Here is a 26,670-nt window from a genome sequence, read left to right as displayed (position 1 = left end):
ACTCTGGTTCAATGTTCTGGAAGACAATCCACTCAGCCCTATAGTACCTTCTGATACAGCATGACCTGAAAACATGTGTTTTTAGGAAATGCAGGATCTCTGAGTAGGTGACAAATGACAAAGTTCATTGAGGAAGAACTGCTTGTTTAAACCAGAGCAGGACGTGACACACTAATTGACCATTTGCTTTGACGACACATATCTCACTGTAAAACACTAAACACTCAGATTAATATTTCAGCCTTTGAGAACTGCTGTCTATCAGCCTTTCTTTTATTAACTTTTATTGATTTACTAGTGTTATAAAGTAAATGGATGTTTCACAGAAAGTCATCAACTTCATGTCCATGAAAAAATATGATAGCAATACAATATTATATATTGACGCTTTCTGAAGAAAGACACGTGTCTCCAAAATAACTTCACAAGAGGTGACAACTTTTCATGTAAGTTAATGTAGAGGTTTTATTCTAAGTGTCTTTGTAGCATTTCTATTGCTGCATTCCTCATGAAATTTTTACACAATGTAATAGACAACTGTCATGTTAACATGATGTGGAAAAAAATCAACAAAAACTGAGACATGCTTTTTTTAATGTGATGATACATTGCAGCATTTAATACTACTTAACAACAATCTTTAATACACTTCTAATATTAGTCACTGTTTTTTCTCATGGATCTCTCCACTGTATGATCTAAATGCTTGTTTAATGTTTAATGTTTTATCCAGTTCCTTTAATCAACTCCCTTTTGTTAATTTTGCTGTCTAGGGTCATTCAGAGGAGGTTGGGTACCCCTTTGGAGTCTTTAGTTCCTCCTTCTTCCTCATGCTCTTAGCAACCTTTTCCACTATAGCCCTCAATTTGCTGTTTAGGGTCTTGAACCTGATTTTGGTGAAGCCCTATCCATCGTAAAACAACGCCCCATAAATACATTTGAATTTAATCCTCTACTGCACGCATTATGCGAGCAATAATAATAATAAAAAAAATTCAATTCACTTTTCTTGCATGAAATCGACCTGATTACTAAATTCAAAAACATTTTTTAAATAATAATATGTGCAGGGGTCCTTTTGGGGTATGTTGCCCTGAGGCACATTGTGTGACAATGGGAAGAAATGATATAAGACCATGTTCCCTGAAGTGGCGAGATCTGGCTTGAGACTGGCTAAATCCATTCCACTGCCCTACAGTGTTGCTTCTAGGTACCAAACAAATTCTAATAACATGATACTGAATGTTAAAAAAGAGGTTTAAAAGTGTCCATTAAGAGATAGTATGGCCAAATACATCCTTTTATTGACTTACTCAAACTCTTCCCTTTATTATTAACCCTGTCATTGTTGTTAAATATATGAAATGTTAGTGTAAAGTGAGGAAAATTGGTTTGTTGCCTAGAGGCAACGTCGTGCAATAGAGGGTTAACTTAATGCAGTGTTTTCAGACATGTGAGCCCAAATTATCATATCAAAAAGCTAAACCGTCTGAGATATGCAAACTATCCTAATTCATTCCATGTATAATGACTTTGAAAGTACATGTTGAAGTTCTGTAGTCTTAAATATTGTGCAATACAACAGTTTGCAAGAAAAATAAAAACCTTGCTCCAATATTAATATTATAATTATAAATAATAATAAATATAAATAATATTATATTTATCTAATTATCAGTAGTTAAAACTGGGATATTTAAACACATTATATAATATACAAAAATAAATAAATGCAGTATAAAATTTAAACTGATACTGACATTTCAGTCTTGGCTAGAGAATTTACAAGTAAATGCATAAAAATGTCTACACACTTCAAAACAGAAAAAGGTCTATCAGTCTTCCTTTCATTTACAGAATCAAAATCACACCCATGTTTTACAAGACATTTTAGAAAGCCTTTATTGGTTTATGTGTTATAAAACAAAATAGAAATTTCACACCAAGTCATCTCAGTCAACATGCACACAAAATAAGATAAAACCATTACAATAAAATATACGATATACAATACTACTTGTGAGTAGTACTAAATATTACTTCACCTCTCAGTGTTTCTTCATGTTCTTAGGGAGTTTTTCTTGCCTCCATTGCTCTCAGCTTGCTTATTAAGGGCTTGACCCAATTTCTGTGAAGCTACTTCCTTACAACACTTGTAATAAGTGCTATACAAACAAATTTCCATACGTGAGTACCCACATCATAATAAAAGCTAAATCTATACATGAATGATGGAATATGAAAGGTAGTACTTAGCAAAGTATGCAAATTATACAAACATTATATTAGACATCATCATAAACTGCTTTTACATTCTGTGCCATATGCTATGCTATTACATTCAGTTCTGTAGTATGTGTAGCTTAAACATTGTGCAATACAACTTACAGCTTACCAGAAAAACAAAACAGTATTCATACATAGATAATGGTTCAGCATTACTAGTTACAATCGGCATAATTATACATTTTAAAGTATATCATTTTATTCTGATACTGATATTTCATTATTGTCTGCACAATTTACAAAAGAATGCATGAAAATGTTTTAGTGTATCACACTAAGCTGAGTGAGAATCATGTGTAACAAAAATAAACCAGTTGGCCTTAAGAGATGGCTCTCAGAGCAGCTCTGAATAATTTGACTTTTGAGGTAACTCTTGCATTTATTATTTTATTTCTGAGCACTTTTATGAAAAGAAGGACCAGGACAGCAAATGTCTGAATGAAGAACATCTCTGCTGATTTTGACACTAGGGCTCACCATCTGGGTATCCTCTTTAATGGAAAACCCTACTGGAAATCAGCCTAGATGAATGCAGTATTACTGGATTAGGGGCAATCAGGGTCAGCGTTCTTCCATGGTAGTGAATTGCTAAATATAAGCGACTGATCCGGAACAGCTCTTTGCTTGCTGGAAGCTCTAGGAGACAAATTATAAACATTTGAAAATTCATGTGCATATGGATCCATTTTTAACTCTTTTTGAGAGGCAAAACCTGAGTTAGAGTAAGCAAACACTGACTGATCCTTCATGTTGTTGTGTTGCTTTGTAGTATTTTCATGTTCGATGGAATTGTGTGCCTTACCACAAAATCCCAATAAGGACAGGAACACGGGTATGAATACGACACCATGAACCAGCCCAAAAAGGATGACTAAGAACATGATCTTAAAGAACGTCCTGAAAATGTAACTTTGTGAGGCTGCCAGCACCACTACCCCTGCAATGGTCGACACTGCTGCCTGGATCATTGGATAGCCAAGGTTGTAGAGAGCATCTATAGCCTTCTTATTTCCTGAGGGCTCATTACTTGAGACAAAAGCATAGGATATGTGAGCAGAGAAGTCAACAGAAAAACCAATGCAAATGACCAGATTGATCATAGATATGGAATCTAGATTAACATCCCACAGTGCCATGAAACCGGCCACGCCCACAATGACAGATGCAATAGCAAATGTGACCCAGAGAGAGCAGATAGGGTTTGGAATCAACAGTAGGGATATGACCAACATAGCCAGAGTAGCGACTACTACATTTTGGATAGTGTTGCTAACTATGACAGCATATTGGTCAAAATAGATAAATGCATAGTGGTACACTAACAGATCAACTGCTTGGCAATTTTCAGCAGTTTCTCTAAAAGCATTCAGCATGTTTTTTTCATCAATGGCTCTACTAATGTTCACTGTCTGAACAAACATGCGAGAGGCAAGAATTTGGTTGTCAGTAAAGTTGACATCCTGACTAAATCTTGAAACTTGTAGAAATCCAGGCAGGCTGGTTTTGAATATATTCTCATCATTTAAATCTAAAGTGTCTTTTCCATAAAGCATGTAAGACTGAAGCCAAGAAATAAGCAAATCTTTGGACGTCATGGAGAGATTATTAAACTCTTGAAGACATAAGTCAAGACTCTCTCGTGCACTAGTGTTCCAGTATTGAAATTCATCATCCTTGATAACTATCATGACATTGGGACCATACTCTGAAAAGTATTTCTTTTCCTTATCATAGTATTCAACAACATATGAGCTGTCTACAGCTAAATTTTTTAGTTCAATTCCTTCTTGGATTTGTAAGCATCCATAGATGCTAGCAGCCAAATAGCCACAGTAGAGAATGATCATAAATACTTTAGTGCAGGAATGTGTCAAAAATGGCCCATAGTATTTCTTAAAGAACAAATGAATTGGCATTTCTTTTTCAGTACCAGTCTCCTTATCGTAAGCCCCTCCTACATAACATATATTTCCATCAGGATTGTCCTTTTCTTCTGGTACTACCATGCAGGTCAGCCAATGTCTATTGCCCTGTTCTCGCCTTCCATTTAGAGCTAGAAAGGCACCAAAAAATGTGATGTTGTAGATGTAGCAGAATAACACTGCTGTACCAGTGTACATACAGAAAGACTGCACTGAGCGGAAAGGGGTCATAAGGCCAATGTAGAAAGCTAGAACATCAGTTAGTGTGGTGATAGTGATGGATACAGCTGCTTCTTTATATGTTTCTGCCAATCGCTCTTCAACTTGATCTTTAACTTTAGTCTTCTGCCAGCAGGAGATCATAATGAACATGTCATCAACTCCGATTCCTGGACAGATTGCATGAAGTAGTAAATTAGTAGTAAATCATAAACATCTACAATCATAACTTAAGCAAAATGTGAAATATCACAGTAAGGCTCACCCAGAATCAAAAATGGAGCTGAAGCCACTGTCATAGCAAAGGGCATTCCACAGAAGAGCAGCAACCCAAAACTGGACAGCACAGCCAGACCAGCGGAGAGTACCCCAAATGATGCAACCCACACCTTGTTCCTCACACAGTCCAATCTACAGAAAGTAAATGAATGACAAATTATAGTGGAAACTTATATGAAATAATCAACTAATCAATGGAAGATGTTTATGTAAATATACAGCTAGTGCTGAAATGCCCAGTGAAAAGAATAATCCTACTTAAACATTGTCGGAAAATACAGATTTAAGAAATACTCAATCTTGTGTGTATAATGTATAAAACACCACCACAGAAAACATTCCAAAAATAGTATTTATCCATTTGACAGTGCACCTATGATGTTTCAAAATCAGTCATAATCAGCAAAATCAAAACATGGTCAGAAATTTATCTTCACACATTGTGTAGAGATGTATTTTTCATTAACGCACCTCAAGCAAGATATAATTGAGATGGTAATGGCTAAAAAATAAGTGATGGAAAAGAAAGGAATCACAGAAGCTGAACTGCTCTCAAACTCCTCTTCTCTTGATAAGGAAGTGAAGTAAGACACAGACACCTAAACAGACAGAAAATACAAATTAATGTGACGTCTCATAATCTCAAAACAGGCTTTTCTAACCTCTAAAAGACAGTCATGTGACAATTGCACGTCGTTAAAAATATTTGGAAAAGTCCCTAATAAATAATGTTGTAAAATGAAAGTTTACTTTTATTTGAACTGTATGATCACTGCCAACATTATTATAAGTGTCAACAGCTTATTTAATAAATCAACAAAAGAATATTTTTTGAGGCTATGGTGAGATTTTTCAACTCATAGCACATATTACATAAGCAAAAGTATAGGTACACACCAATGGAAGACGATGTCTAATTAATTGATGCAGGATCTATAGGAACATCTTTACTGCTGGTCACTTACAGACTAATGTTGAAAAAGCAGGCCAGAATGTCTAGTAGTGATCTACTCACCGTGTTCAGTCCTGTGTAGTTGGAAAAAAAATGTATAAACGCTTTCAGCCACTGAACGGTTTCGTTTAAGTTTTCTTCTTTTAAGAAATAAAAAAGTCTCATCGCCTTTGCACTATTAACCTTCGAGCTACCTTCTTTTAACTGTACACCCCCCAGGACTGACCCTAAGAAGACCCCTTTATGCTCTGGATACTCAAGAGTGATATCTGAAATTTTACTGGCGGTGTAGTTTATAATGTCTAACACTGGATTCGACATGCACGTTCCATCATTTCGAGCACAAAGGCTTGCAAAAGGGTTCTCTGTATTAAGACGTTTCACTTGTTTGTCTAAGTTAATTATTTCTGTAAGCGCGTCATCTGTTAATATGTTCTGCAAAGCTGTAATTATCAGGGAGCCATATGTTCCCTCTGTTGAGAGCCGTAACTGTGAGAAATCTCCAGTGTTCTGGAAGTTATCTTGTACAAACGCCCTCTCTCGTTTAGCGAGGCCGTTCACAGGTGTGAACTGATCCTCAATGCCGTTTGCCTGTCTGTCGCGAAGAAAAATGAAACCCGCTCCAAGACCACCAGACAAGAACAAAGGCAGAATCAAAAACCACCACGGGTGGCTACCAACAAAACGCCCGAACCATCTAAAGCCCGAGGACAGCGGTTTTTCTAAGCAGTCAGTTTTGCATCTAGACATTTTCCTGTAAAGGCTGTGTCTACTTAAGCTGCTCAAAGCCCCCTCTCCCTCTGACCACCACAGCGTAACTAGGCGCCGACCAGCAATACTCCTGAAACATATCAACGCGTCAGGATACTCATTAACCCAGCTCAGTTCCTGTGACGACGACAAAGCCATCAGCTGAGCAGCCAAGCCTATTCCAAAGAAACTGTTTTATGCTGTGAGAGTGGAGGGAGCCATCACGTTAAACAGCGACATAAAATACGATCCAGAGCCAAATATGGATTCAAATCAACAAACTCAACCGCGCTCATAGTCTGTCCAAGAGGAGGTAAGTATTAAGATACACAAAACATCCAAAAGTTGGTCATCTGCTCATGCAGTGTTTGTACTGAAATCAATATTTGATTGGATTGAAAATGACTCCGTCTCCCTTTGCTGCAGTTACAGCCTCTACTCTACTCAGGGCTGTCAAACTCAACCACTTAAAGGGTCATATTAAAAAATGTAATGGGCCAGAGAACACCTGTGTTTTTCTTTCTTTTACATATTTTGCTAAAACCCAAATACGGCGACAGCAAATAGGCACTTGGAGTAGACCTTGGAATATGAGATGAATACTTGAAAAATACTATACATACATATATATCAGTCCACCTTAAATGAGCTCGGGCCCAGAGAAGGTGGTGGCATTTCTAGATTCTGTTTATTTATGGTTTCTTCTTTGCACTGTAGATTTTTAACTTGCATTTGTGGTGAAGCAACAAACTGTGTTCACAGACAATAGTTTGTGCAGTGATTTCCACTACAGAATCGTGTTTATTTTTAATGCAGTGCAACCTGAGGGCCCAAAGATCGTGGCCAGCCAATACTGGTTTTCGGCCTTGTCCCTTGCACACAGAGATTTCTCTGGATTCCCTGAATCTTTTAATAATATTATGTACTGTAGATGATGACGTTCTTTGCTATTTTACCTTGAGAAGTGTTGCACTATTTGCCCGCACAGTCTTTTACAGACTGGTGAACCCCTCCCCATCTTCATTACTGAAATACTCCACCTCTCTGGGATGCTCTTTTTATACCCAATCATGTCACTGATTTACTTTATTAGTTGTTAAGGTGTTTTTTAGCATTACACAACTTTACCAGTCTTTTGTTGACCCGTCCCAACTTTTTTGAAACAGCTAATTCAAAATGGGGATTTATTTTTAGAAAACAATACAATTTCTCAGTTTTAACGTTTGATATGTTGTCTTTGCAATATTTTCAATTAAATATAGGATTTAAATGATTTTCATTCTGTTTTTATTTACATTTTGCTCAGCTCCCAACATTTTTGCAAAAGGAATTTTATGACATTCTTCATTCTGGTGATCACAGAGCACAATATTAAAAAGCTCCTATAATCCTATGATAATCAATTTTTCTTATTAATTCATAATAAGAAAAAAATGTCTGAGAGAATAAAAAAAATCCTTTGAACAATCAAACAATCATAAAAGTGCAATCAAAAAATCATAACAATCAAAAAAGAAATTTGTTTCTTTAGTCCCATGTTATATTGAGCATCTGGCAGCTGAGGTCCCAGAGTCGCTGTGCTGTTGTATCATCCATAGCAGCATTGGAGCAACTAGCAGGTGCACAGTCACTGTGAAGAAGATAGTAGAAGGTCAGTGTAGTGCAAACTTGTTGTTGTATCTTTATGGAAAAAAATCATAACAAAACAAAACAAAAAAAAAAACAGTTAACGGTTTAGAATGGTGTGCCACATGTACTGATCTTACCTATAATACTTGCCACTCTCAGTCTCCAGCTCAGGAGCTACTGCACAGTAGTTGGTGGTTTGAGCTCCCTGCACTGCTGTTTTGGTAAAGGGCTTTATCAACCACATAGCTGCCTGCTGCGGCTGATTCAGGTGTCTCCACAGTTCTGTCTGCACTACGCCAGGGTGAAGAGCATATGTTGTGACACCCGTACCTGTTAAAAACAATTAGGACTGAGAATGAGGGAGGAAGGGGATGTACGTTGTCTTCAGCCACTAGGCCCCAGCTAATCAGACACTTATACAACTAAGCAGAGCTAAGCCATTAGCATTTGCCTCAAAACAAATTCCCAGCGCCTTCCTTAGAAGAGGCATGTTACCCTTCCTCAACATAACTTATGCTGCTCATCTAGTATACATCAACCGGGCATTTCATTTAGTTCACCAATCCTGAATCTACACTGTTGGACCATTTTATCTGGTCAAGTTATTATATAGGCACACTTCGTAGTTCTACACTAACAGGTTGTAGTCGATCTGTTTCTTTGCATACTTTGTTAGCCCCCTTTTCCCCTGTTCTTCAATGGTTAGGACCACCACAGGGCAGGTATTATTTGGTGGATCATTCCCAGCACTGCAGTGACACTGATGTGGTGGTGGCGTGGTAGTGTGTGTTGTGCTAGTACGAGTGGATCAGACACAGCAGTGCTGCTAGAGTTTTTAAACACTGTGTCCACCCAATGTCCACTCTATTAGGCACCCCTACCTTGTTGTTCCACCTATAGAGGTAGAGTTAGACATAATGGCTCATCTGCTGTTAGTTATTCTCCAGTCTTTCATCCAGGCCATAGGACGCTGTTGGCTGGATATTTTTGGTTTGTGGACTACTCTCGGCCCAGCACTGGCACTCAGGTGTTTACGAAACCTCAAATTTCACCATGATTTGATTCAATTTGATTTTGATATTGAATATACAACTGTAAGTGGAAGAAGGATTACAGATAAATAAATACATCCAGACGTTTACTGTTGTATTCAAAATAGCCTGAGACTTGTATGAGCACATGCATAATGATATGTAACATTCCAAAACATATGCAGTTGATTCACCATTTGTACATCCCTTATGACAAATCTAACTGTCAGAGTTAGCAGCACTCACCCTCTAGTTTTTTGGCCAGGCAGCGAGTGAAGAGCACGTTGGCCAGTTTGCTCTGACTGTAAGCTTTTGACTTATCATAGCTCTTCTCGCTGTTGAGGTCATCTAGATTGATGGTCCCCCACTTATGCGCCATGGATGATACATTGATGATCCGAGCTGGGGCAGATCTTTTAATCAGGTCCAGTAGTAGATATGTCAACAAGAAGTGACCTATGAGACCATGTGGACAGCAATGAGTGCTCTTTCAATGACAATTCTCTTGAATCATCAAGTCAAATTACTCGTTTAAAATCGCTCAAACTTACCCATGTGGTTAACCCCAATTTGCATCTCAAAACCATCTGCTGTTTTGCCATAAGGACATACCATCACTCCAGCATTGTTAATTAGGATGTTGACTGCTTTCTCCTCTAAGAAAAAAAAGACGTGTAATTAGATAGGATCATACACATTTTAAAAGGGAGATTTTGCAGATAATTTATGTTGACTTATCTAATATGTACATTGTTTTTTTTATGGTTTTATACAATCATATGCATTTTTCAGTTCTCTGACACTTCCAAAATAAATTTATTACTACTGTCACTGAAATCATGAAGTTTAAGTTCATGCCCACTGATTATGCTGTACTTACATCTGAACACTACATAGTGCAGGTGGTAGTGAGTGTATGAAGAAAGCTATGGGTATGTAGAACATATCAGGCTACAATGAACCTCCAGCTGAAGCAATAGCTTATATGTGTCGGTCATATTCTTTAGTAATGAATGTTATGATTAACTAAAGAGAAAGTAAAAATGCCCCTCATAGGGTGTAGAAGTGGCTTCATCAATGTGTTTCTTGATTGCTACCTAATGACTAATTGGACACCAAATGAAAAGAAACTAAGTGACAAGCCTAAACTCAAACAAGGACATCCATCCATCACTGACTTGCTTTGCAGAAAATTCAGTACTATACACAAGAGATTCCCAACCTGTTCCTCAGGGCTGACCCACGACTTTGCTTGAACCCAGTTCCCACCTGTTTTTAAAAAAATTCTGCCTAGCTCCCGAGTGGCGCAACCGTCTAAGCGTTGGCCCTATCATCAGGAGATCGCGAGTTCGATCCCTGGTGATGCTACAGCCATCCGTGGCCGGGAGTCCGAGAGAGCACAATTGGCCTCGCTCTCTCTGGGTGGGTAGGATGGCCCCTCCCTCTCCCCCCATCACTCAGCGCGATGCTAGTCAGCGCAGGCGTCTGTTAGCTGACGTAACAGATCTGGCGGTTGGCGCTTTCCTCCGAGCGCGTTCGGTGTCCAGTGACGTTGCGTGAGCGGCAGCTCGAAAAGAAGCGGTGGTTGGCTTCACAGGTCTCGGAGGAAGCCTGTGTTAGCCTTCACCCTCCTAGCGTTGATAGCATCGTGTGATTGGGGGAGTCCTAACTAGCGGGTGGAATTGGAGACGACTAAATTGGGGAGAAAACCGGGTAAAAATAATAATTCTGCCTATTTTGAATATTGATATATAAACAAAACCACTCAGAGTGGTCTGATGTGAAATTGTGCACTATAGAGAAACTTACCAACTTGGATTGGTTATGATATTAACCAGAGGTTGCCATGTCTACAACACACATAGTAAAGTTATTTGCTATTCAAAATGACCTGTGCACCTGCATATGTGTTCTGAATTTTATATGTTGATAACGGTAAAGCGGTTGTAAATCAAAAAAATAAAGTTTTCTTTGGTTGCTATTTTGCCTTACAAAGCCATGCATGAACCTCTGCACTGTGAATGTATTTAAAAACAATGTATTAGGCTAAAACCTTAGTAGCTATTGTGATGTCTCGGGCAACAGGAAATATATGTATAACCATTTCATGTAATAGCTTTCTGTGAGTAAGCTTTTAGAGGCATTAAAAACACTGTGGAGGTCTGGTTCCAATCACCACTACTGTGAAAAAGCATGATTGTAGTCTCTCTAGAATGGCATATTTCACATCTTACAAATGCGAATGACTTTGTTTACTGATCCTAATGACTTAATTATGTAAAAATGTACTTTTTAACAAACACATGTTAGGAGCAGAGATTATATGGAACAAAATGTAGAACATCAGAAGGAACTGAGAACTAGTTTGAGAACTACTGCTATACACTGCGTTCAGTGCAAGAACAACAAACTGCAATGGTAAGGTGATGCTTGATGTTTCTCTTGATGAACTCTGATGTTTCAGATGTACAGTAACATAACATGGTCTGAAGGGATGTAGATTATTTTGTCTAGTTTTGATTTGTCATGATGAATTTGCAGTATATGTAGATTGTCTAGTTTACATATAATTTGAACAAAGATATAACTGCTTTGACCAAGTCTGTGTTAGAGGGGGAGGACACCTGCAGGTGGTCTCACCTCACCTCACACTCTCTCTCTATATCTTTCTCTCTCAACTCTTAAGAGTGTTAACCTGCTGATTTTCTTTGAGCTTTTGTCTTGGTTGGGCCTTTGGGTGTGAGGTTGTGTGCATTAGCATGAACGTGTTGACCTGTTGTGATTATGTTTTGCTCTATTTTTATCCATTCTGTTTCCTTTCTCATGTTCCTGTAATGCTGAAAAACATTTTTCTTATTAAATTTTATAATCTACTTTTGAAATTCAGTGTCTGGTCTTCTCTTCTTGGTTTTTGGGTTGTATTACTTCACGGACGTTATAAATAGGTGTTTTCCATACATTTCTAAATTTCTAGTCTTAGTCATGCTGTGGTAAATTACCCAGCACAACAATCAGCAGTTATTTGCTAGGCAGGAAAAAGAGTACAATGCTAACAAGCCCTTCAGCAGTAGTGAAACTATGCAAAGGTGGAAATTACATTGTGCATACAGTAAAGCATATTTAAGCTCATTTTCTTTCTTTTTTTTTTTACCAGATTAGGCAATAATTTACAAACACAGTATACAGGAACAATTATTTATGCAATTTCCTTGGTCATAAAAGTAGCAAATATTTAATATTTTATCACAGATACTTGGCTTTTAAGCATGTTGTCAGACCACGATCATATAAATACTGGAAATTATAGGCAGTCTAGTCTCAGTAATATGTAGACTAAATATGATTTCACTTTGCACAAGGGCTTCAGTGTACTATCACCTCACTGATTTTGCAATAGCACAACAATACAGGGTTGCGTAAAAAGTATCTACAGGAATCTCTTGCTAGTGTTGTTGTGCATGACTCAACTGTCATAAAGAAACTGCACAAGTGAATGGCTCAAAGCAGGAGGTCAGCTCTGCTGATTCACCCATAAATTCTACAATGAATATGCTACAGAACGTAAGGCCAATGTAGATTTTGATATGAGACAATGACTCAAAATATTCATGCCACTACAGAACGGTTCTAACACCTTGCAGATCATGTAAGATCAAGACATACAGCAGGAATGTTTCATGTCATTATTTCTGCTAAACCTACACAGTAGCAGTACCTAGATGTGACTAGGTTGTGTACATACTAGTAAATCTAACGGGTTGTGAGGAAGAGAAGCCTACCTATATGCTACACTATACTTTGGATTATTTATGGTTGTTGCAATTAATATTCATATGATAAAAGTAGGTACATTCATGTTTGACAGAGTTTAAACAGATTTTTTTCAGGCACAGATCTGCAGTGGCTCCAAGAACAGCTATAAAGAGTTAAAATTCACGTTGTATCATACTGAAAATATGAGGTCTAGCTCTCTTACCACTATTGATAGTCTGAGCAAATTCTCTGATTGACTTGGAGTCAGACAGGTCAAGTTTTTTGGTGACCACACTCTGATTTCCAGATGCTTCGATGACCTCTTTCAATGCTGCATCAGCTTTCTCCATATCCCTGCAAGCCATGATGATTCGTGCACCTGGAAATGGGAATGAGATTTTACTAACTGTCTTTGTGACACAAATTACAAAGCATAACAATCCTTCAATGACTGAACTAATGATACACTACATTATAAAATCTCCAGATTGAGTTCATGGTACATTGTTGGGTAAACTGAAGTGCTGGTAAATAGTGAACTTAAACTGTTCTTAAACCATTACACAGGAATCAATAAGTTGGCCAACAGGTGGTTTACCTCTCTTTGCCAAATCAATGGCAGTTTCTTTACCAATTCCAGTATTGGCTCCAGTAATAATAACAGTTTTGCCGTCCAGCTTTACATTAGATGACCACGGTCGAAAAAAGTTTCTGTGGGGAAAATATCGGCGACGTTTTTATTGATTAAGTCAATGAATCAACACAGAGTAAAACAATTTAAGCACTTAATCTCTGGTATAACCCATCATAAAGCTACATGCATGTAAATGCTATTCATAGAAATCAGATAGACTATAATAAACAGGTTATTAGCCTCATCTCCCTTCCCGCTTTCAGATAACAGATTCTCGAGAAGAGCAGGTTCCAGTGTAAAGTACAGCACGATAACACGTATTCATACCTCAGTCCTTGCATGTCCACGACGTGCAAACAGTCGATTTATGACAGAAACAAAAAATACAAAATACACAGCTCGGTCTAGTCCTGAAACTAGCAAGTACGGAATGTGAGAAACGCTAGCTACGTAAACAGGAAACCGAATGACTGGCTCTCGTTCATTGGTTGGAGCTTCCCAGGAGATCCAAACGGGTTACTCAGGTTTTTAATTTCTACATTTGTGCGTTTAGGTCTTTACACCTCTACACGAGAAAGAAGATTACAGTGGTGTAAATAATTAATGGAGGGAAAAAACAAACACGGGTCATCTGATCTGACTTGATTTGCGAGGACCAGGCTGTGTTTTTACGCGTTTGCCACGAGAGGGCAGTAGTAGGTTCGTGTTTTTTTAAACGAGGGATGGGCGATTTCAGGTAATGTTAAAGTTGGTATCTAACGTCTGTGTGATTGGTACAGTGAAAACCAGTACAAAAAAGTGGACATTAAAAACACATTTGAAACCTTTTCCATCAGCATTAAATAAACCGCCACATTAACAGGCTGTTTATGTAGCAAACAATTGATCTGCCTTTAGAGTATTCACTGAATCACGTGGCTGTCTGTGTGCATGTGAGAACCGGAGAGGGTAGATAAAGAAGTAGCGCTTATTCAACATATTTCGCTATTTTATGCTTCACTGCATGCACAACTATGACCTTCATAATATCACTGCACATGAATACAAAAATGTAACCAAGGTTATTTCAACAATAAATAGTATTTTTCCTATTTAACAACAGTAAAACAGGGGGAAATAGGATTTGTTGTACATGTAAATTCCTTTTTACCACCCAAACAAATGGGTTAATAAAATGCACACTATTGTCATTAAACACAGTATTTCTGGCTTTATACTTTAAATAAACCTGTGGAATATTGACGTAGCATCACCCTTTAGGTGCAGTTCTGTTATCATATCAATACAACAAAGTAAGATATAGGATGAGTATGTCTGTTTAATATTTGTCTCTAAAAGTTGTTGTAGCAACACTAACCTCCCATTCCAACCATGTGAGTCACCGATTTTAATGATTATGATTACAAGATTAGCTATAACATTATAAACAGGTTGCACAACTTTGCAGAGCACATCTAGCACATACGTGCACTCTGAATTGCAAAGCTCTAGTGCAATTCCAATACATGCATATGCATTTCTATATCTACCAATAAGGTATTAATTAATCCATAAATCGCTTTGTTTTATATGATGTACAAACTCAAGAACTGCTGAATGTTCAGGGACTCAGCAGTGTTTTGAAGAGTGTTCACTGAGGCAGATTCCAGAAGCACAGACAATATTAAATAAATGCACATGCACGGAGACTATGCTGGACTTTATTTCTCTTAAAGGAAAATAAGGCAATGGAGATGCTGGCATTGGCATTTAGAGCAAAAGGCTATTCTCCTTTTCACAGGTCAGCAAAAGCAACAGCTTCTACTTACAAAACGGACAATTTCAACACAAACACAAGGAGAGAGAAAAAATACATTTGGCTCAAACTGAAACAGAACAGTGCTGAGAAAGATACAAGCAACTGCCAACTCAACTGCAGCATCTACACTGATTAGATAGTCAAGAGTGTGTGTTGCATCAAAAATGGGACAGGATAAGACAAACAACCACATGGAAATATGGAGAAAAATGTCACTGGGTGTGAGATATAGGGGGTGGTGTTACATTGCTGATCTCTGAGTGGTCCCAATCATCATTTTAGGAAAAGAATAAACAGGATTTCAACAATGCAAGTGATAAAAAAGTGTTAAGATTAGCGTTTGAGATTCCTCAAATTGACAATGCAATACATTTTACAGAGGACTCACCAGAGTGCATCACTAAGGCACTTGAGTGTGTGAGAAAGCAGAAGAATCATAAGGAAACTATCAGTGGAGATGCAAAGACATTTAAAGAAGTTGCTGGAATCTTAAGCATTTAACATTCAGAGGATTTTGGAGTGAGGTAGGTTTCACACACACACACACACACACACACACACACACACACATACATATATATATGAAAATGAAGTGCTATTTCATTTTTGGTAAAAAGCACAACAGCACTGACATGAGTTTTAATGTGTGGTGAACTGGTAATGCAAAACTCATACCTTAATGGCATGATTTCGGCAGGTGTAACATTTTGTCACAACAGTGTCAGTAACCTGAGTTGTAGTAATAACAGCTGGCAGTTTGAGAGCTTGGCTGAGTCAGCAAATCAGTGGACATGACAAACTGGTAACAAATAACTCAAAAGCAAATTTAAGAGTAGGAGATTCATCCTTGTGCCCGCGTTCAGCAGAAAACATGCAAAATGCCAGTCAACATTCATCTTTTCTCCTGTGGGGAAAATGTGAAAAGAGAAAGTTGAAAACTTGAAACAAGTCATAAAAGGGTTTTGTTGTGTTTTAAAGCATGGAGCTGCAGTTAATGGGAGTTTCCTTTTAACCCCAGAAAGTTTACAGCACAGTAACAGCATACAGAAAAACAAAATCAAAGGAAAAAGGTACATAACATTTTTGGTTAAAAGGAGCAATGGATTGATGAAAACTGGCAGACTAGAAACTGGCAGTAGACAATACTCTAGTTTATTCACTATGTGAACTTGGTAACTTTTCTTCAAAACAAACCTCACTAAAAATGTTTGCACACGGACCCCCCAAAAAAACAAAAAAAAAAAAAAAAAACTATAAATTCAAATTCTGTAAGTGTAGCAACAGTGATATAATCGAGTCACTGTTAAATATGCAATCACTTTGAATTCATCGTTATTTCACCATGTTTTGCATTTACTACTTTCTACACCATAATTTTTTCATTGTCTCTGATAAAATTGCAGTAGATCCAAAACATACTCTTAAAGAACCTACAAACTGAGTACAAACAGAATCGTTAAGCAAAAACCCAATGTATAAACAGATTCTTCCTAATTGTTAACCATTACTTCAAATAAGACAATTATTCGGTAACTGGAAAGGTAGACAGATACTTTAACAATAGCAAACAACAGGCCAATCACCACCAAACGAAAACTACACATTATTTTGGAGACTGCAGAGACTTCTCTCTTACCCATTAAGGTGCATTGAGCTCTGCAGATCAGAGTGCAGCCTCTCTTTCCTCCTCTTCATCAGCGTTGGCGGAGTGGAACTCTGCCACGTACAGGCTCTTATCTATGGAGCCAGGAATTGGCTTAATGTCAGTCACCAACTGCTCCTCAATGGCCTTTAGACTAAAACGATCATCTGATGTGATCAGATTAATGGCCAGGCCCAGGTGCCCATACCTGCCTAGAGAGAAAACAGAGAACAGAACTTTCTAAAATCACTGAACCAAAAGGAGGCTCACTGTCTCAAACATGACCGTGGTATCAAATAAATGTTTTATTTGAAACTATAATTACAATTTTAGTTTACTCTAGATGGTGTGTTTACAATTGTATATAAAAAGAACAAAAACCTGGTACAATGTTGTGAAATGTTCAAAATGCATTTTAAACAACTTCAATCTCTCATATGGCACTGCATTAAAAACCAGCATGCTTCTATGATGGATATCACCACTTAAGCTCAGGAATGCATTGTCAATAAACACCATTCCTCGCTGCATCCACAAATGCAAGTTAAGACTGTACTATGCAACTCGGAAGCCATTTTCAACAACATTCAGAAACACTGCCTTCTGTGGGCTTAGGTTCATCTGCCAAGGACTGATGCACAGAGGAAATATCTACTGTGGTCTGATGAGACTTTCAAATTGTTTATAAACATAAGGCACACACTGTACTCAGAGTCAAAGAAAAAACATCCAGACTTGACCACCATAAAGCCAGAATCTGTTACGATATGGAGGTGTATTACAGCTCATGGGTAACTTGCACATCTTGAGGCACCATTAACCATTGAAGATATATAAACGGAGCCACATATGGTGCGTCGAGAGAAGTTACATGTTGTTGTATGCTTATCACAGAAAAGTGTTGTCACATCCAATTTTCCTGTGGCCTCTTGGGCCTTTTAAAGAGTTTATTTATTGCAGGAATTCAAAAAGTTAAGAGTACTCAAAATTGAAGAATCTTTAAATTGTGCAGTAAACTTGTAAACTTTACCCAAACTGGTCCAGTTGTAGGGCACATACCTGATCTACCAATGCGGTGTAAGTAGGTCTCTGCATTTTTGGGAAAGTCAAAGTTGATCACCACATTGACAGCCTGGATGTCAATTCCTCTTGTGAAAAGATCTGCACCATAACATAAAATGGTAGATCATGAAAATGTTAAAACACACACACACACACGCACACAGGCATGCACACGCGCACACACGCATCCCAAATTAATATGCAGAGTGTAGTTTTAATACCTGTGCATACCAGGTTCCTACACAGGCCATTTCTGAAGTCATGGAACACACGATTTCTGTACTCCTGGAACATAATAATACTTTTAGAATGTTCAGAGACAGACTGCATAAACATTTATTGCAATATTTCTGGAGGTATGAGGAAAACATAAGATCTCCACTCCCCTTTGTACTGAAAATTACCTGCATCATTTTTGCATGGATGTAAAAACAGGAGTAGCCCAACTGTGTGATCTTCTTAGCCAAAAGTTCTACTCTCTGGGTGGAGTTACAGAAGATGATTGACTGATTGATCTGGAGCTAAAAGTGAGAACATAAGGGGTCTTAAATAAATGAAATACAGATAATTACATCTCCGCAGTGCGGCCTGCTAGTGGGATAAAATGACAAAAACACCTGGTTATTTCTCTCAGTTGTTCAGTTGGTGACGTAAAAAAACGTGCTCAACTTCAGCTCTGAGAACCGAAAATGCATGGTTTCTCAGGCATCACAGGATTTTACCTAGTTAATTATCAATGACTCCTTGAGTTGTTAGGGCAGAAAACACAGAACAGTGACAAATGCTGTACCAGACAAGGCACAAGTAATAAGAAAAAAACTGAAGTGTTTTAGTTTGCCTTCCTACCCTGGAGAAGAGAGTGTTGAGACAGTGCACTTTCTGTCTCTCTGTGACATAGGCATAGTACTGAGTTATGCCTTTCAGAGTCAACTCGTCCATCAGGTTAATCTCATAGGGCTTTCGGAGATGTTTAGCCTGCATGGGACAAAAGTAACAAAAAGAGAAGGGATAAGCAGATGCAGGAAAAACAGGTTGAAGACATTTGATACAAGTATTTGTTCAAAATGAATTCAGATGTTTAAGTCAGTGGGAACCGGAGGAGGGGAGAACAGGGTTGGCGGCAGCAAAACGCTATTCCACAAAAAACCTAAAACAATCAAGTTAAAATAGGTGCACAAGAAAAAACACCTTACAAACCTGCAATCAATACTGCATTATTCTCCATTTTTCCATGATCAGTTATCCTACTGTACAGTAGGAAAACCCACCTACACTTCGCAATTATTTGAAATTTTGGAAAGGGGAGGGGTGGCGCGATTAGCTGGATTTTATAATTGCTGAAGAAATGGCTAGATCTACTACCTATATATAGGTGTCTGACAATCATTCAACATTAACTTTCATTCTCAAGACAACCTTTTTGGATCTCCTTTCATTACACTTTATTCTCTTACCATAAATTTTTGTACACTGATGGGAAAGGTGGCAGAGTAGAGCAGAATCTGCCGATTCTTGTCCAGAAAGCTAATGATTTCCTCAATGAGCATGACAAAGTCTTGAGAGAGCAACTTATCTGCCTAAGGAAGAAGTCACAATGATAAAGAAAACACTCACATGACAAAACACGTACAATACATTTTTCACATGACATTACATTGTTCATATAGATACAGATTTGGTGGACATCAATTCAAATTCAATATTAGTACTCTATACTTTGACAGGTGTCTGACACTAAGGCTATCTGATGTTCATGCTACACAGAGGCAGATTCTCAGGTGACTGGAAAGAAAGAAAGAAATTATATATTATATACACACACACACGACTATGATTCAAGACAATTAATTTTAGAACTATATTAATACAGTCTATAACTATTCAAGACTCAGGGCAATTGGCACGATGTTTCAACACTTTGACAGTCTTATTAACAAACAAACGAGCAAAAACAAACTCACCTCATCCATTACCATCATTTGGACTTTGCCAACTTTGGCCACACCTTTCTTTATAAGGTCTAGGATCCTGCCTGGAGTGGCCATCACAACATGCACTAAGGAAAAGTAAAGAATGATTCAAAAGATGTGATGGTACACCCTGACGATACTAGAGCAGGTAAAATGCAGTTATCTGAATTATTTGAAGTTGTACTAACCTGTGTCATCCAGGCGCATGATATCATCTTTCAGGTTGGTGCCACCAGTGGTAGCCATGATCTTGACTCCACCTAGGTGCTTGCTCATGTTGATACTGATCTGGCTCACCTGTAGAGCCAATTCACGAGTTGGCACCATTACTATGGCTAGAGAATGTACAAGAGTGAAAGTGTGAGTGAATGTTGTAAAAAATCAGATGACATTTCATGTCCAGAGCAAAACGTTACTTCAAAAGACAGTGACTTAAACAAATACACAGGTATATCACCAGAAGAACAGTTACTACACCTTCATTTTTCAGTAAAATTTAATCTAATGAAAAAGTAGCAGACAATATGCAATAAGCAGATTTAGAGACATTAAGAGATTGTCATAAACCAAACACTTGCTGTGACAGAGTCATTCAAAGCATAGTCAATAATTACCTGCAATCCTGTGTAAAGAAGTCACATAAGATACAGCAAAACAGCAAAGAAAAGCCATGTTTTTGGTAACGCAATCCGTATCACCCCCAAAAACACTAATCAGTCCATCTCTACACTACCAAATCTGACAACACCAAATGAATCTGATGATACTGTTGTTGATCATTTTGAGACCAATTTTGTAAGCCAAAACTGAACCACCATTTGCAATGGGGTCACAGGCATTAATTAATTAACTAACAAATTAATTAATTAAGTATGTAAGTATAATAATATAAATAGCAATAATAGTATGAAAATACATAAAAACACAGACAAAACTGTCACCTTTGAAGCACCCTTACCTTGAATGTGATCCTTCTTTAAGTCTATCCTCTCTAGGAGAGGAATGAGGTAGGCTCCGCTCTTCCCCGTGCCATTCTTGGCCCGGGCTAGAATGTCTCTCCCTGACAGGGCTATGGGAATGCTTTCCTCCTTCAAATATTCAAATACAAGTGGAATGAGCAAATAACCCAGAAAATCAACAATCAGTTGATCTATTGTAACCCAAAGGTTCTAAACATAAGCAGAGCAATATCAGTGACATTAGTACTGTTTTATCATAATCATTTTATTCGACAAGGGTGAAAATTAGCTCATCTGTTAGTAGTCAACGAGTAAAGTATCTCTGACAGATTTATGTTCTCTAAATTCCATGCATTGTTGCTAGCTGTGATATTAACACTTGAAATTCAAGGCCACTGCATGGGTAACTGACTTGAACTTGATTCTGACCCTCAGTCAAATTAATCGAAATAATATGCAGAAGAATTCGAACCTGTAACTCAAAGATATTCTTCTTATTGTGTAACCCAACATAGGCTGAAAATGTGAAGAGGTAAAAATGACCAAATTCAGTTCAAAGTTGCTCACATGACTACTGACCTCAGAAGCAAGACTTGCAAGTGTCTGTCCACCTACCAAAAGCTTATAACTGATTTTATTCAAAAATTTGTTGGCCTAGTGGCAAATTTCACGGCACTTGGTTTAGTCAGGATGGTCTACCTGGATAGGTGAGGGCTTCTCCCAACCCATTTCAAAGATGCCCATCAACAATTCACGCTTAAGGCAGTAGTCTTCAAACTCATTCCCCTTGGTTGCAGTCACATCCTGAAAAAGAAAACAAATGAGTTAATATGAAACTTCATCATGAGGGAAAATAAGCATGAGCTTTCTTGATTGTTTTTGCTTAGGGACAGTGATATCATATATACCCAGATAAAACAGTGGCTAAGACAACATACAGGACTGTGTTCTTCAAAAACACAAAATACCACATCAAATTACGTTTTGTTGATTTTCTAAGTGAAAATAAGTATTTATCCTGAAAAAAAAGCAAAATGCTGTTTATTTGCTGAATTTTACATATTGAGTAAAAAATTAAACAAAAGTCATGGCACATTTTATATTTTAGGTTTCAATTCTTCACACCAGTATGTTAACTTAGCAAAAACAAAAACTGGGCACTTTTTTTTTATTTGTGTGTTAGGTATTTTTTACATTAGCTATGCAAGTTTTTCCTCACATCCATAAATTTGCACTGATTTTCAGATCAAGTCATCTAATTACTAGTTTATCCCATATCACTTGGTTTCAATGTAAAATGTGGGTACATTGTGCACAGCCATTTTCCCTGCTCTTAGAAAATTTTATATTTCTTAAATTTTGCTGTCTGAATCGAATACAGTTGTAAAATAAAAAGAAGTGAATCTGATGTCATTACCCTTCTGAGTATTTAAAAACAGCAACTCTACACAAGCATGTGCTTCCCCTCCTCCTCATACTGTCATCCAGAATCAAAGGTTGTAAAACAGTAATGTGAATCTTCCTTCTTACCGAGGTTTTCACTCTCAGGTCTTTTGGTGGGAGCTGCAGGCACTTTTTCCAATCATCTCCAAATCTGGAAAAAAGATTCAATATTTTTAGGACGACTGACAAAAAAATGTAGGTAAATAACCACCTTGGTTAAAAAGAATACTTACTCATAAACTATTATTATTATTATTATGATTTGCATTTATTTTAAAAATTACTAATATTACATCTTCTGAAGCATCCTTTGAAGCTTACTTGATTCCACCGCTCGTCTGTGGTATGCTGCTTCCTTTATGGGGAGCACTGAGTGCTTTTCCTGGTTGTGTCAATCCAGTGACAGATCCTGACTGGAGGCCCATTGGCTTGGGCTGTCCATTCTGTTTGGTCAGTCCCATGACTGAAGCAGGGATCTCTGTTCTTGCAGTAGCCATTGCTATAGGTAAGTATAATGGTCTGGGGTTTTCTGCAGATCTCTTCTAGGCTGTTGTATTTATCCTTTACCTTCACTGCATCTGTCAAATTCAGTGCCCTACTGTGTAAACACTTCTATTTTGTACCTGTCTAGCTCGTATGTGCAGACCTCTTGAAAAGAAGAGGGGCTAACACATGACAATAGTCTATAAGAAACTCTCCCAAAACAGGAGAAAAATGAATTTATATGAATAAATATAACTTGTTGCCACTGTTAATATACAGAACCAATTAAATTTGTCTTGTGTGAAAGCACAATAATGCCTTAATTATACCTGAAGATTTTTTTTAATTCTTCCTTCTGTTTTAAACTGACTTCCAATGTTTCATATTACTGTGTATTTCCCTTACGAGTTATATTATCTCCAGTACTGCTATTGGATACTGGTGCTTAAGAGCCTTTTACATTTAGAAATGCTGCTTTCATGTTATGGTCCTCAGGACTTCCATAAAATTCTTGGTATTTCCTAATCTCTATGAGGAATTTCAAACCAAGATGTTTCCACTGAACCAGCACTGCGACACCGAAATTCAATACAAAGTCAATCCAGAATTAATCCAATTCTTCCTTTTATAAATCAAGTCCTTTGTCTCCTCTCTTGCTAGTTGACTCCCTGAACACTGCAGTGATGGAACTCCTGGAAGTCTGCCACCTTGAAAACATGGGATAATGTATTAGCTAGTATTCAAACAATAATAATAATCAATAAGGGTTAGTGAAAAAAAGCAACGACAATCAGAAAAAAAAAAACAGAACAATTGGAGATAAAACTTCTGGAATTTGAATGACGTAAAGAAAACATGGACCTTTAAAGAAGAAATCCAGCGTCAAATTTCACCTATTGTAATGTCATTTGGTTTTATGAAAATAGACTGTGTACATCCACTCTAAATAAGCTGTATGTCTCCACTCCAAATGTACCTGTTTAGCTCATAAGTGCTGACCTCTTGAAAAGAAGAGGGGCTAACATGACAACAGTTTATAAGCAACTCTCCCAACAACACAAGGTAGCCATGACCAGTCTGTGAGAACAGAACTGTGGAGTCACTTATAGTTACATGGAGGCTATGAGATGGAAAATGATGATGAGTTGACAAATTCTGTCATTCCAGTTATCATCTAGAATTATTTTTACATCTTTGACATCTTTAACTTCATTGTATAGTAAAAACCCCTGTTTCTTTCAAGTTCTGTTTAAAATTCAGAACCTCCTCTACTCAGGTCAAACGAGGGCCACGGGCATCTCACCTATAGTTGAGTACAACTAGCATATCCAGTACACAAACAATATCAGCATAACAGGGCCATGGTTGTGGTTGAAACCACGCATTTCCACACTGTTTAGCACAGTCACTGAAAACCATAAAACTTACAAAGCCCAAGAAAAATCAATCCAGCAGTGCTACACTGACTATCAACAAAACAACCAGTTAGTTAGCTAACCTAGCTAATCCAACACCACTAGGTCCAGATACGGACCCCACAAACTCCAAGCTAACGTTACTGTTAAAGTTGCTAAAAAGCAGCACACCACCGAAAACCGTTATACAGACAATGTTAGTCAGAAAAGTTTCCGTTTAATTGCTGTTACCAGACAATGTAGGTGTGGGATTACAGCTAACCTAGGTACGATAACGTTGGCGTCCGTAGTGGCAACATTGTTAGCTCAGCCGAAAAAAGCCCTCAAAACTCAACTTCATGGCGGTCAAACTAAAACTGCATACCATGTAACGTTAATGATCCATCATCAAACACATCAGATTATTTTCTAAAATCATGATAAACTAGCTAGCTACTTAGTTAACATTACAAAGCTTTACTACACAGTAAGCACCAAATATTAGGTTATAGCAATTTTTATTTAGCTAGCTAGCTAACAGCTAGCTGACTAACTTTAGTTAGTTAGCTAGGTCAACTTAGCCAGTTAGCAAGCCGGAGACAATGATCAGTGCAGCAGGTTGACGACTCCTCATACTTAACAGTACGTCAGGCGTGTTAACTCACCTTCCAGTTCCCAATTCGAAGGATTTAAGAGGTCTTCGCTGAATCAATAAACACAAGCCTTCTCTTTACGCTTGAGAAACACTTTGTTGCTGTAGCTTCACTTTAACTCCGTCCTTTTGTCTCTTCCGCTCTGAATTTAGTAAGTAAATATGGCCGCGCTTCGAAAAGTTCGACACATCAGTGACGCGTGACTCCGACAGCCAATCAGGCTGCAGGATTTCAAACTCTGAAAGACAGCGCAGCCCTTCACACGCAGCTGCTGCGGCACAGTAACGGAAAGGCGCTTCGGTTTACCGACCCGATTCCAGCAGACGATGTTTATTTTTCGAGTTTAATCTCTAATTTGAATACCACATTAGATACTCTGAACAATTTCCTATAAGGTTTCTGCCCCATAGTAGAATAGCTCACAGCTATGTTAAATAAATGGGAAAAAGTGGGGTTGTAGATGTACTTGAGATTTCATTCAGCCATCTCTGTTTAAAACCCCTTAGAATATTAAGTGTTTCTGTTGGTTCCTGATGGTTTTGTAAAGTGTTTTGGCTTTTTAATGGGTTGATATTACAATGCAAAGGATCCTAATAACTGTGTGTTGAACTGTGGTAAAACACCAATGTTAAATAATAATTTGATTTGTTATAATAATGATAACAACAAACATTTCTTCCACCAAAATGCAGTTCATTAACAGCACAACAGGAAATGGTTGCCTAGCAAGTCAAAGACTATTCTGTTGAGGGGCTGTTCACACCTTGCATCAACCTGCGTTTTTGGTGAAAGGATCATGTTGTGTCAAGCCATATGTGAACACCTCCAGGAAACTTTGTGAGAGGATTAGGATTGGATCACTGAAACCTCAGAGGTGATCAGAGATGAATCATACATGGACAATTACGGAAGTAGAAATGTGTCTGCCAAGCATGGATTAGCAGGTGAGAGAATAAACAAGATTTGGTGATATTAATTTATTGATTTTTCTTGTGAAATTCTGTATTCACAAATGCAAGTTCATTAACAGGGGCCTGTTTTCACAGTCTACATCTTGGAATCCAAATACACACACCAAACACATGCCCCTGGCGACAACGTCTGTCACCGGCAGTGCGAATCGGAGTGGCGGAGCTCCTCAGCATATCCCACTCCCAGTGCGGTGTCCTCCACTGACCCTGGCAGACAGCTGAACACCTGTTTCGCGGGCATCCTGAGCTTGCAGCCGAACATCACAAGAGTTAAGTTGAACCTCGTAGACTCCTGCACAGTGGAGCAGCACACCAGCAGGACCAGGGGTAGGTATTGGTCCCAGTCACGCTGGTGCTGGGTGGTGACTTTGATGAGCTGAGTGGTGTGTGTGGAGCAGCATAGTCTGAGTCTTTTAAATGCCCAGCTGGTTACAGACCTCAGCCATGACTGCTCGAAGTTGCATTCCCAGTCACTGTGGAGTTTCTTCTGGCACCCTGAACTGGCAGAACTCCTCAACTAGCCGCTCCATCATTGTAGCCCCACTCTGGTCTGGGACTGCATGTGCCTAAGGCAATTTTGTGAAATAATTCATGGCCGCGAGGACATAGTGGTTCCTGGTGTTGGTGGTGGGTAAGGGGCCCAGAGCATTCACAGCGATCCTCTCTATCGCTGCACTGGAGCAGAGTGACAGAAGCAGGGCATGTGACTGGTGTGGTGGTTCTTTCTTTGCCGTGCAGAGGTTGCAACAGTGCACACAGAGAAGGGTGTAAATGATGCAGCCCCTTCACGACCGCCAGCAGCTCTCTGCTCGTCACACAGTAGTTGCACTCTAGCTTACT

The 26,670-nt window shown here is 38.2% G+C and overlaps 3 protein-coding genes across 3 annotated transcripts; all 3 read right to left on the bottom strand.

Moving 5' to 3' along the window:
- Window positions 1-1,696: 1,696 nt before the first annotated feature.
- LOC118818801 (patched domain-containing protein 3-like) lies at window positions 1,697-6,857 on the bottom strand. Its single transcript, XM_036586253.1, has 4 exons — window positions 5,722-6,857; window positions 5,178-5,305; window positions 4,693-4,838; window positions 1,697-4,597 (listed from the first exon to the last, which is right to left on the bottom strand). The coding sequence occupies exons 1-4, from the start codon at window positions 6,565-6,567 to the stop codon at window positions 2,832-2,834; spliced, it is 2,886 nt and encodes a 961-aa protein (XP_036442146.1). The 5' UTR covers window positions 6,568-6,857; the 3' UTR covers window positions 1,697-2,831.
- Window positions 6,858-7,678: 821 nt separating this feature from the next.
- On the bottom strand, window positions 7,679-15,544 carry rdh12l (retinol dehydrogenase 12, like). Its single transcript, XM_036586240.1, has 7 exons — window positions 13,783-15,544; window positions 13,420-13,532; window positions 13,045-13,200; window positions 9,620-9,724; window positions 9,315-9,524; window positions 8,175-8,367; window positions 7,679-8,038 (listed from the first exon to the last, which is right to left on the bottom strand). The coding sequence occupies exons 1-7, from the start codon at window positions 13,794-13,796 to the stop codon at window positions 7,936-7,938; spliced, it is 894 nt and encodes a 297-aa protein (XP_036442133.1). The 5' UTR covers window positions 13,797-15,544; the 3' UTR covers window positions 7,679-7,935.
- A 39-nt stretch (window positions 15,545-15,583) lies between these two features.
- ddx61 (DEAD (Asp-Glu-Ala-Asp) box helicase 61) lies at window positions 15,584-25,039 on the bottom strand. The gene is made up of 14 exons (XM_036586226.1): window positions 24,872-25,039; window positions 22,651-23,519; window positions 22,417-22,480; window positions 21,586-21,690; window positions 20,886-21,015; window positions 20,116-20,262; window positions 19,919-20,013; window positions 19,412-19,534; window positions 18,804-18,932; window positions 18,362-18,478; window positions 18,179-18,242; window positions 17,955-18,056; window positions 16,890-17,107; window positions 15,584-16,157 (listed from the first exon to the last, which is right to left on the bottom strand). Exons 2-13 carry the CDS (start codon window positions 22,824-22,826, stop codon window positions 16,917-16,919), a joined length of 1,443 nt encoding a protein of 480 aa, XP_036442119.1. The 5' UTR covers window positions 22,827-23,519; window positions 24,872-25,039; the 3' UTR covers window positions 15,584-16,157; window positions 16,890-16,916.
- Between the last annotated feature and the right edge of the window lie 1,631 nt (window positions 25,040-26,670).

The sequence above is a fragment of the Colossoma macropomum genome, unplaced genomic scaffold (assembly GCF_904425465.1).
Source record: "Colossoma macropomum unplaced genomic scaffold, Colossoma_macropomum, whole genome shotgun sequence".
In the NCBI taxonomy this organism is placed as follows: Eukaryota; Metazoa; Chordata; class Actinopteri; order Characiformes; family Serrasalmidae; genus Colossoma; species Colossoma macropomum.
The sequence above is the reverse complement of the archived record's forward strand: the minus strand, read 5'-3'. Positions and strand labels throughout refer to the sequence as shown.

Coding starts and splice junctions, on each gene's coding strand:
- LOC118818801 (XM_036586253.1), bottom strand. CDS start 6,567: ATGGCTTTGTCGTCGTCACAGGAACTGAGCTGGGTTAATGAGTATCCT. Junction 5,306..5,721: donor ACTACACAGGACTGAACACG/GTGAGTAGATCA, acceptor CTGTCTGTTTAG/GTGTCTGTGTCTTACTTCAC. Junction 4,839..5,177: donor TCAATTATATCTTGCTTGAG/GTGCGTTAATGA, acceptor TACTTTCTGTAG/ATTGGACTGTGTGAGGAACA.
- rdh12l (XM_036586240.1), bottom strand. Junction 13,201..13,419: donor CATTGATTTGGCAAAGAGAG/GTAAACCACCTG, acceptor TCCCATTTCCAG/GTGCACGAATCATCATGGCT. Junction 8,039..8,174: donor GAGAGTGGCAAGTATTATAG/GTAAGATCAGTA, acceptor TCTTCTTCACAG/TGACTGTGCACCTGCTAGTT.
- ddx61 (XM_036586226.1), bottom strand. CDS start 22,826: ATGGCTACTGCAAGAACAGAGATCCCTGCTTCAGTCATGGGACTGACC. Junction 22,481..22,650: donor CAGACGAGCGGTGGAATCAA/GTAAGCTTCAAA, acceptor TCTTTTTTCCAG/ATTTGGAGATGATTGGAAAA. Junction 20,263..20,885: donor AAAGAAGGATCACATTCAAG/GTAAGGGTGCTT, acceptor TACATTCTCTAG/CCATAGTAATGGTGCCAACT.